This window comes from Panthera leo, chromosome C1 (assembly GCF_018350215.1).
Source record: "Panthera leo isolate Ple1 chromosome C1, P.leo_Ple1_pat1.1, whole genome shotgun sequence".
Taxonomy (NCBI): Eukaryota; Metazoa; Chordata; class Mammalia; order Carnivora; family Felidae; genus Panthera; species Panthera leo.
This window is the reverse complement of record NC_056686.1, coordinates 4,329,523-4,340,470: the sequence shown is the minus strand read 5'-3', so window position 1 is coordinate 4,340,470 and position 10,948 is coordinate 4,329,523. Positions and strand designations below refer to the sequence as shown.

The window sequence follows — 10,948 nt, the reverse complement described above, 5'->3', positions numbered from 1 at the left end:
GAGTCAGGTGGGCTCCGGGGTGCCCCGTCAAGGGGGTGCGCCCGGACCCAGCTCAGGCCCGACACCCCAAAAGCGCCGCGGGTGCAAGTTCCACCCATTCGCGAAAAAGCCCGTGGTCCTCACCTCCTTGCTTTGAAGAATCAAGACACACCCACCAAACAGCCTTGGACACCTGGAAACCAGAGAAGGGCTCGCGGCCCAAGCTGGCCAGCATTTCTAAGGTTTTAACAGGTGTTAATAACGTAGATTTGGGCTGCTCAAAAGTCACTGGAGGTACTAGTTGACCACCAGTTGGGTCTGTTAGAGGTAGGCAGACACAGCGGACAGAAGGAGCAGGCTATGGGGACCCCAGAGCGTAAAGGGACAGGATGAGCACCCCTGGGAGACTGCAAACCCACTTGCAGAACCTCACGGGAGGCTGCAGTTTTTACAAAGCAGGTAGCCACTCACGGGGATTCAGGCTGATGCACACAGTGTGATGAAACGGTGAAAGCTATTCATACTGCGGTTTGTTTCTGGAGAATTTACTAGAGAGGTGTATGAAGCGTTGTGGGCACTTTTCATCCTGCCAAACCAAACTCAGGCTTCACCTCCCCAAGTCTCTGTGTGATCATCGTGGGGGAGGGGGGGGCAGCCACAGCTACGCCCTTCAGCACAGAAAACAAACACCTGAAGCTAGTCAGGAACCTCAAAGTAGCAATATATTTATTTACAAAATATACAGTTTCACAGAAACAGCTTCGCTTTATACACATAAACTTTATAATTACACAGAACCATGTAAACGATGTTAAGTGTCTGGCCTGGCCAATGCCAACGCGAGGGGCTTACTTTTGGGGTGACATCTTTCCCTCCCCTCCCTTTATCAGCCACCAACCAGGAGCCCCTAGATGGGCCATGCCTAATTTGCATAAAGCTGATTGCAGCTGCCCAGCTCAATCTAACACAAAAACCAAGGTGTCTTGACTTCCTAGACACCACCCACAGGGATAGATCGATCTGTTAAAAGAACAAAAAGGAAATGAAGGAAACAGATCAAAATGAGTATTAAGTACCTTCCAGAGGCGTCACCAGGCATTGAACCTTCTAAAAGCAACACAGCAATCGCCCAGGCTGGTAGTCCCACTGTAAAATCACACGTATTCTTAAATGCACTTTTAAAACTTTGTGGAGTTTTAAAAAAAAGAAAAAAAAAACACTTTGGAACTTTGGCTATTCTCATGGTGAAGACACTGGACAGGCAATGTCATGGGGCAGATCTTTGGCAAATTCCTCTCCGACTTTTCCTGGACGTTTGCCCTCATCAGAGCCAGACAGCTGTCTGGGGAGAAGGCTGGTTCTAAGCCTGCTTCTCACTATTTTTCTCTACAGCAGAACTTCCCCCTTGGGGATCTTCACAATAAACTAGGTTTCAGAAACTATTTCTATTTCTGTGTTAATATGCGCAACAGAATACAAAACAAAACAAAAGGCAGTTGGCTGGTGAAGCATGAAAGATACTAGCACAGAAAATGGGCTCTGATTAGCCAATTCGAGTTCAACCTCCCCCCACTGTGCCTAAGGGAGAGAATACAAATAGAGTCCCCGATCGTGGTGGCCCCACACAAGGGTGCCACACAGAGACAACCCCCCCCCCCCCCACAGAGAGACTGGGGGGGTCCACCCCCACTGTAAATGTAAGTATGACCCACCAAGTCGGGCATCCTTCCCTTTTCATGCTTCACAAGAAACAATGTGTATGAAAACACACCCATCCATTTACAGAAAAAAACATTTTTGAGAAGAGTGTTTGAACTGCTCAAGAGCACGGTCAACTTCGGAGAAAGCGGAAGCCTTCCTCTCCCTCCAGGCCCCAGAGCCACCAGTGTCCCCTGCCCTTGAGCAGAGCCCTGTGGAGCTGCAGGCGCAAACTCCCTGGCTTCTCCAGAGCTGGCCTGCACAGGAGTTTCCCCAGTCCAGGGTCCTGGTTCAGATCTAAGGAAGTCTGCACCGTCCGATGGTATATTCCTGGAGACCAATGTTACCCTATCACTCACACACCAATTCAAACCAAAAAAAAAAAAAAAAAAAAAAAGGCTTCAAATCCTAACCTTGCCCCGTGAAACCAGCGGGCCAGCCTGTGCGAGAGCATACTGAGAATCAACCACAGGAGAGGCCTCCCCTCAAGTTTTCCTTACCTCGTTATGTAGAGGAACACCATTCCCCAGTGACTGCCTAACCTTCCTGCTGCTACTGGAGTAAGGTGAGGGAAAGAGGAGGACCGAATCCAAGGGCCCTCTCGCCGGAGAACAGCTTGCCGGGCACCCCAGGACCTCATCCACCAACCGAAAAGGGCACCCAGGCAGAAAACTGCCAATACTTTTGGCTATATCGTGCAAAAAGACAGGTTTTTTTACATCGTGCAAAACAGGAAACTGAGTTATGAACACGGGCCACCTCAACCCCCCCAACCAACCCCTTTTCCACCGAGAAGTGGCCACATACTGTCCCTTTTAACAAACAGAAGGAAACCTAGGGATCGTTAGCTGGCCCCCGCCCCAGGGCTCCTCCCAGAGCAAGACCAGAGGACTCTAGCTGGCAGCCAGCAGTGGGGGGGGGGGGGGGACGACAGCAGCAACCACAGCAGGGAGAGAGGGCAGACCACGAAGGTTGGGGCAGCTTGATGGTTGCTGTACAGACACTTATGGTCAAAGACTTACACTCGAGAGAAAGCTTACACGTATGGCTGTTCACTAACAGGCCCGGGAAACCGAACATCTCCTCTCCCGAGACAGCGGAAGCGGGTAACAGCTCGCACCCGTTCCCAACGGAGGGAGCTTGTTAACAAAATGACGGCAAGGGTTCGCCACTACCACGTACCCTCCTTTTCAGCTGAACCAAACCCACTGTACTTGAGTGTTGAGTCCACCTCCACTGCAGAGAACACGGCTCTGGCAGCAGCTTTGGCCAACGAGGATTTTATTCAGTCACTGGCTATATACAGGGTACACCTTGGACAGCCTGTCCTTTTGCTTAGGCACCTGAATGGCAGGGGTCTGCCCGCACCAGAGCTGAGAGTTCTGTGCTCAACTAAGAGACGGGCCAAAAAGCCCATCGTCCCTTCCGATTCCTCGCCCGTGGTCTCCTCGCGCACCGACAGTCAGTCCAGAAACAGTTTCCGTGAGCCCATCCGAGAACGGTTGGAGCGGCGGATGTCGAACTTGGAGTCCCGGCACTTCTGGCAGACAAACACTTCCGGAACATTGGATTTCCGGATTTTCGCACAGGACAGGTGAATCCAGGTGTGGCACTCATTACACTCAATCATAGGGCGGCCGGCGAACGGTTTCATGCAGAAGCAGGTGACGAGGTCCCAGGAGTCGTCATCTGAAAAGGGGAGGGAGACACATGTAAGGGGAGGGGAAGAACCTTCCTGCGACCCCTCCCCATCCCACCCGCTCCTCCAGTGGGTCCAGGCAGCTGAGTGCAGTCAAGCCTGACGTTCACCAAATGCACGGACTTCAACTTGCACTAAGGGCAGGGCTATCAGACCGGCAGGGCCCTAGGCAGTGCTCCCCTCTCTGGAAGCGGAGCAAATGCGTGAACGAAGCCACTGAAATGTGTGGCACCGGGAATTAACCACGAGAGGTGGACTTAGAAGCTAGATTGTTTTTGTATTTGGAGGCCTGTGCTGGAATCTCCGCTGTCTCCAGCCGCCATCACCCCCTCCCCCACCACTTCCTAAACATCTCAGTGTCCACCTTCTTCTCCCTTCCTCCCTAGAGATGGCGGGGCACACTCTGCTGTCACACTGCCAGGAAGGGACCGTTCCAAAACTCCTGCCTCCATCCCCTGCTCTTCGGACCACCAGCCACTCGCGTGGCACTCCTCCGGGGACCACTCACCCGAATCCACCATTATGTCCTCGTCATTGCCGGTGCTGTCCTCGTCCCGGAACACCACCTGCTTTCCCTGCCGGACAATAGTCCGTTTGCCTTCAGTCTTTATTTCTTTGACCTGATCGGGTGACACCGTGACACAAGATCCACTGGAAGGAGTGTCAGAGTCCCAGCCCGAGCAGGGGTCGCCGGGAGCCTGGGGGATATCCTGCAGGGCGGGACTTGTGGGGGTCTCTACATATGGGTCAGCGGCTTCCAGCTTCAGCAAGCTCCCCATGTACCCCTCCTTCACAGGCACATCACTGTCCCTCCGCTTCCTCTTCTTCTTCTTCTTCAGCTTGTCCGTTTTCTTTCTGTCCAGCAAGAAGTTACTGGGCTTGGCTCGCTGCAGGAGGCTCGGCTGCAGGTGGCCAAAGCAGCGGTCAGAGACCGGCAAGGGTACCGCGGACGCCATGTCGGTGAAACCAGCGTCCCAGCCGTCACTGTCGATGGTACCAGCGGTGCTGTTGGCAGGGCTGGGGCTGCTCCTCAAAGGGAGCTCCTGAAAGGACAGAAGCACAGGCGTGGGGTCCGAGTGTTTCGGCCGGTCCCCGGCAACAAGAGCTAGCCACAGGCACAGTGTCGCAGCCAGGTCAGGCCCACAGACCAGAGCTATCAGAACCGTGGCCTTCTCGGCTCTCACAGGCAGTACTCTTTAGGAATGGTGTCATGAGCACTCTACCGTGACCTTCCAGATAGAACGTTAACCCCCGAGGAGGAAAACCTCCTCTTGCTGAACCCTCAGCCCCTGGACCAGAGCCAGGAACTCATTCGATGTCCAGTAAGTATCTAGAAAAGTGCCAAGGACACCCTCTCAAACCCCCTTATCTCTCCCCGATTGTAATATCTCCTGTCTGTTTGTGCTCCCAAGGGGTGTATTTTTTTTTTTTAATTAAGCGAATTTAAATTAGTTTTGGGAGTTTCCTGACACTCTTCTTCAAAACTGGAGACATCCCCCCAAATACTGCAAAATCAAAGTAGGTAATCATGGCCCCAAAGCCATGAGCTAATCTCTGTGGTTCCTTCAGACCAGTCAAGCATTTTATTTACAAACAGTGGCAACATTCTGCGTGGTACAAAAGACACACTTATCCACGTCCACGGCAAACAGAAACGATAAGCCAATGCTGGACTCTGACCTCTTAATAAACTTTCCTTTCTTTTGAGACCTGTCTAATACAAACCTGAACACCATGACCATGGTGGTCCTCAGTCCTGCCCGTTAGTTACTTAGCAAGGAGAAAAGAAATCCCTTAAAACACAGGGGATTTGGGCCACAAGTCCCTGAAGACACTGTAACATGGCGTGCAAAGCAAGTGGAGAGCTGCTCACCAGAAGAACAGTGTAGACCGGGCCTAACCGTCCGGCTGAACCCCAGGCTCTGCCACTGTAATTAGCCTGGAACCCAGGGCGAGGAGTGCCCCAGCGTCTTCGTCTTTAAAATGGGGACAAATAACAGCACCTGTCTCATAGATCATAAAGACCAAGAATGCCGCTCGGCCACTGTAGGCACTGCATCCGCACCGGACATTCAGAGCGGGCGGACGTGAAACATGTTATTTGCAAGCGAACGCTTAAAGTTCATTAAATCATTTCTAGACAAGCCTATGTTTTCTATCCGAGTTTTAGAAACCACCTCCCAGACAGGTCTAAGTTTCCTAGAAAGACTTCTACCTGACAGCCGTCTGAAGTCCCCCCACCCCACCCGTTCCAGACCCCCACCCTGCCACTGGCTTCACTGCCAGCAAGAAGGGTGGCCCTGAAGATTACCTCCTTCGGATAAGGAATGTAGCCAGCATAGGCCAAGACAAAGGTGCAGAATTTGTTGAAATCCTCCACAGTCCTGCGCCTCTTGTAACTGGGGGAGCACTCCTGTTAGCAGGCGAGAAAACGGGGTGTGTTTGAAAGTAGGCACTTGGAGATGGAACCACAGAAACAAAACTAAGCCAGCTGGAGATGTTCTTGTCAACCACTTGAAAATACACGGCTAGATTTACAAACGCTCCAGAAACAAGATAAGGTAGGTTTGGGTCCGAGAAATAGCACTGTACTCAGGAGACTGAAAGAAGGGTATTGTGGTGTTTTGCCAAGGGCAAACACTGGGGCACTGGTGGGCAGATAACAACACGCACAAGAATCTATTTCTTGTGCTCCTGTGGCATTTTCCAACATTATCACTGTCTGCAGGCCTATCAGGAGCTCTAATAATTGTGTTTTTGCTACAGATTTTCCATTTTGAAAATAAACTCCAGCTGCAGCTGTAATCCAAATATTTTTAAGTGATTTCAAAGTCAACTACTTCTTACCCTTCAGAACTCAACTCAGGTCTGACCCCTCCCCAGCCAGGGAGGAACTCCTCCTCCTCCTGGGCGCTCTCCTCCAGGAGAGGCCACTTCCGCTCGGCCCTCCGCTGCTGCAACACCCAGCGTCCAGGGGGCCAGCACCCAAATGCTCCCCGACTCAGAAATTAAACCAGGAACGTTCTTGCTAGGCTTAACTTGCAGGGAGAAGAAATACTGGATGAAATACTAGAGGATTTTGGCTTGTGTGTCCTGTCTCCATTCAATCTAGAAACGTCCTTAACAAGAAGGGGTTTTCTCCCCGAAAAAGAGCAGCTCGGGAAGAAAACCCTTATTTGCTAAAAAGCAAAACAACTCTCCTTTATTTTGGTTTATTCGGCTAGCTTATTTACCAAGATTTCCTTCAGGCATTTAAGCACCCATCCCAACCCCATCCTTACGTGCTCAGCTCCCATTTCCAGAACCCAGGGACCCCCTACCCTGCTAGGGTGAAAGCGGGACAGGAAGCTGGGGGGTGGGTTCCTGGACCCAGCCCAGCCCCTCCCCAGGACGGAGGGCCCAGAAAGCGGCGCGGCACCGGCGCGCCGCCCGCAGGTTTCCTTCCGAAGGCTCCGCTTATTTTTCCAACTTGGTTCTAGCAGACCCCCTCCTCCCCCTCGGCCCCCCCCCCCCCCCCCCCCGCCGCTGGGACCCGAGGGGCGCGCAGGTCGGCGGAGCACCGGCCTCAGAGAGGTACCCGGCATTTCCTGCAGCGCAGAGACCCTGCCCCCATCCCCGGGAAGCACTGACCGCCCGCGCTCCGGCCACGGTGGGAGGGCCGCGGCCCTCGGCCCTCAAACTCTCGGGGCGAACTTTTATTTCGGCGGGGAACGCGCAAAAGTGGGTCAGGGGCCTAGACGCGGAGCGCAAGGCGGCGGCGCCCTCGGGCCCGGGGCGGAGGGACCCGCGCCGCCCCCACCGCGCCCGCCCGCCTCGCCGCCCCGCCGCCTTTAGGAAAAGCAGATGGCGGTGCGGCCCCCTCCCCGCCCTCCGCGGAAGCCGCCCCCCGCCGACACTCGGCCCCGGAAGGTGCGGGGCCCATCCCGCGGGGGAGGGGGCGCGGGAGGCCGGGCGGGATTCGGGGTCCGGGGCTGGTGGGCCCCGCGAACCCCCAAGGCGGCAGCGCGACGAGCCAACGCGCCCGGCGCCGCCTCCCCCACCCGCTCGAGCTGGGACCCGCACCCGAGCCCGGCGGACCTCGGGAGCGAGAGGGGACCGAGGCGGGGGCGCCGGAGGGGCCGCCCGGGAGAACCGAGGGCCGATCCCCGGAAGGAGGGGGAGCCGGGGCGGGGCGAGAGAGCCCGCGGCCGGGGGGCGGGGGCCCCGGAGGGGGAGGAGAGCGCGCGGAGGGTGGGGGGCTCGATTCGGGTGTTTGCGGGGGTGGGGACCCGGCAGGAGTAGGCCCCCGGAGCCGGAGGGGGCGGGGGCCGCGCGGGAGTCAGGGGGCGGGGCGCGGACTACCGGGCCCTGGGGATTAAGGGAGCAGGCGGGGGCGCGCGGAGCGGAGTCCCGGTCCGAGGGGGACCGCGAGCCCCTCCGGGAGGGGGGGGAGGGGCTCGTCCGAGAAGCGGGAACGCGAGGCGGCGGCTGGGACCGAGTCCCCGGGGGCGGGGAAGGAGTAAGCCAAGCCGGCGGGGAGGGGCCGGGGGCGCAGACAGGTCCCGGGGCTACGCGAGGCCGGGGAGGGGTGGGCGCGGCGACCCGAGGGAAGCGGGCGCCGGGAAGACGCGGACGCCCGCGGGAGGGACGCCGAGGCGAGGGCCGGCTGGGAGGACCGGGCGCGGGCCCGAGTGGGGGGCGGGGTTGAGCGCCCAAGGGGGCGACGAGGGAAGGCCGGGGGAGGGGAGGGCGGCGCTGGGCCGGCGGGGGTCCGGCTGCGGGGAGCGCCAGGACAGGAGTGGGGGTGGTCAGGGGCGATCCGGACGCAGCCCTCACTCACCTCCGGGTGGAAGGCGGCGGCGCAAGAGTCGGAGTCCATGTTCAGGGTGGGGGGCGGCGGCTACGGGAGTGCAGGGGCCGGGATGCGGGCGCCGGGCCGCGGAGCCGCTCAGGGCTGGGGGCTCCGGCGGCAGCGCAGAACGAGGGCGGACCCGGGAGGGGTCGCCCCGGCTGGAGGTGATGAGGGGTTCGGCGTGTTGCGTCCCGGGCTCTGTGCTCCCGGGCCGGCGGCTCCACGGCCGAGCAGAGTTGGCGATGCAGCTCCTGCGGCCGGCGCGGCGGGAGAGGCGGGAGAGTCGCTGCGGGGGGCGGTGGCGGCGGCGAGCGGGAACCCGACCCGCTCCCCGACCTGACGCCCAGTTCGGCTCGTGTCTCGGGAGGGAGGGCGGGAGAGCCGCGAGGGCTGTCGGGAGATGTAGTCTGTGGGCGACGGGAAGCCAAAGGCGCGGGGGCGGGCGCGGGGCATTGTGGGAGTAGTGGTCCCAGCTCGGCCTCTAAGGCGCACAAAGGCCTCCTCGCTGACTACAACCCCCATAGAGCTCCGCGGCGACTGCCCGGTTTCTGGGGGCGGTGTCTCCGGGACCTGAGGCTGCCGGAGCGGGGGAGGTGCGGAGGCTTGCTCCGGCTCGGCGGTGGGGGAGGGGCGGCGCGAGCGGTAGCGCCGCGGTCTCCGCGGGGGCGGGGGTCGCCTCGGCGGGTGGGGGCGGGGCTGACGGCTTTGGACCAGGAGGGCGGGGGCGGCGACTGGCGTCTCCTTTTGGACTTGGGGTTCGGGCCCCTTTGTGGGACCGTGGTCCCCGCGGCCCGGGCGGGACTGGGGGCGGCGGGGGCGACGGGCGCTGACGTCGCGGCCGCCCCTGGGCTCGGGTCGGCGGTGCGAACTTGTTTTCGCGGTGGGGGTATTCTGGCCCACTCCTCCTGTCCCACGGGTCCTGGGGCGGCGGGACCGAGGACCTCCTGGTGTCTGTAGGATCCACTTTGGGGTGCCGAGTTACTGCGTTTTTAGAAACTGTGCTGGCATCATCGATGTTTTGGAAGATGTTAGCCTTAAGTTAGATTTTTTTTTTTCTTTTTTCCTCTCTGCCTCATCTTGGGACTGCCCCTGCTTTCTTACTTTAATGGCATTATCTTCTGAATATATTCTCACAGGATTACAACAGTGGGTGAGGGAGAAACCTAGTAAAGATGTTTGGTATTGACATTGATTTTATTGATATTTAATTGAGAAGTTTGCGGTGTTTAAACGCTGGACCGTTGAGTATTTTGCAACTTTATATGTTGAAGGTTGATTGACTCTGAACACTTAGTTGAAAATTAACCGCTCTGATAAAATTACCAGAGGAGGCCTGATCGTTCTTGAACATTTTTGATAAGCATTTAAAAGAAAAAAGCCTATAGATGATTCAGTAACATGTTTGGTAGCTTCGAAGACAAAGGAACTGTGCTAAAGAGGAGTGACATAAAATTTTTAATTTGAATCACAAAAACGACTCCTGGACTCACTAAATCGAAAAAGATGATTGGAAGAATCTCTTGGAGGTTATTTCTGAGGGAGTGAATGCTATGTTGGTTGACTATCACTATTGAGATTGTTAAAATAATTCCGAAGGAAACTAGTAGTTAAAGGATCGGGGTTTGTCTTAGAAATGCTTTTCTGAACCACAGTTTCCTAAATTCTAAAATTGTTATCACAGTTCCTTTCTCAAAAAATGATAGTTTACTCTTTTTGCTGTTATTTTTTAATGTAATTTCAGCAATGTCTTCCCGGATTGGAGAGAGCCACAGCGGCGATAACAAAATGAGGTGATCTAGAAAGTTAGATTAAAAACAGACATTGAACTTGGCCTGTGGAAACATCATCAACAGCTTCTTACCCAGTTGTCACATTCAGGTGATTTAGCAGGATTTAGAATGCTAACTGATCACTATGGCCAGAGCAAATGTCCTGAGGTTAGCCAGTGTTGCCCAGGGTCAGATTACCAGCAGCAACCTGTTTTGCCTGAATAAGAAAAGACCGGGGCTCCTGGGTGGCTCAGTCTGACTCTTGATTTCCGCTCGGGTCACCATCTCACCATTTTTAGTTGGAGCCCTGCATGGGGCTGTGCACTGACAGCATGGAGCCTGCCTGGGATTCTCTGTCTCCCTTGCTTTCTGTCCCTCCCCACTCTCTCTCTCTCAAATGTGAATAAACACCTAAAAAATTTTAAAAAGGGCCAGGAAGGGATATTAATTCTTTTGTTGGTTTAAAAGTGTAAATGCCAAAAAGAGTATTAATTGGAGGTGAAGTCCAAGTAAATGAAAAGGGAATTTTTTTAACTGCTAATTATTCCCATAGTAAATTCATAGAGTAAATGTTAATTAAATCCTTCTCCTATTAAGAAATTGAAGTGAAGAACTTGTTGGTAATAATAATGGACTTGATGACAAAAGCCTAGAATTCAGGGATCTATATTGAATGGAATCACTCAGACACATTAAGGAAAGAAAATTCCAAACCTGAATTGTGTCATGTAACAGGGATCATTCTTGCTCAGAATAGGTGTTCGATAGATACTTCTTGAATAACTTATTAACAAACAGCAGTTCTTGGTACACAGATATGACCAGTACTTTTTGATGTCTGCTTGTTTCCCCGCCTGCCACTCCCAATAACTTCCTGGAGGGTCTTCTTGGTCTCCTTCCTTTGATTCCTCTTAAAAGTTTGGCCCTCTGGAGGAGGTTTAGACATGAATATTTACCGTCCCTTCCCTAGAC

At 55.3% G+C, this 10,948-nt stretch overlaps 1 protein-coding gene across 1 annotated transcript; it reads right to left on the bottom strand.

The window, feature by feature from the left end:
* Nucleotides 1-674: 674 nt before the first annotated feature.
* Nucleotides 675-8,566, bottom strand: PHF13 (PHD finger protein 13). Its single transcript, XM_042952396.1, has 4 exons — nucleotides 8,196-8,566; nucleotides 5,688-5,789; nucleotides 3,885-4,419; nucleotides 675-3,366 (listed from the first exon to the last, which is right to left on the bottom strand). The coding sequence occupies exons 1-4, from the start codon at nucleotides 8,232-8,234 to the stop codon at nucleotides 3,140-3,142; spliced, it is 903 nt and encodes a 300-aa protein (XP_042808330.1). The 5' UTR covers nucleotides 8,235-8,566; the 3' UTR covers nucleotides 675-3,139.
* Between the last annotated feature and the right edge of the window lie 2,382 nt (nucleotides 8,567-10,948).

Coding starts and splice junctions, on each gene's coding strand:
- PHF13 (XM_042952396.1), bottom strand. CDS start 8,234: ATGGACTCCGACTCTTGCGCCGCCGCCTTCCACCCGGAG. Junction 4,420..5,687: donor ACATTCCTTATCCGAAGGAG/GTAATCTTCAGG, acceptor CTGTCCTTTCAG/GAGCTCCCTTTGAGGAGCAG. Junction 3,367..3,884: donor GGACATAATGGTGGATTCGG/GTGAGTGGTCCC, acceptor TCCCCTTTTCAG/ATGACGACTCCTGGGACCTC.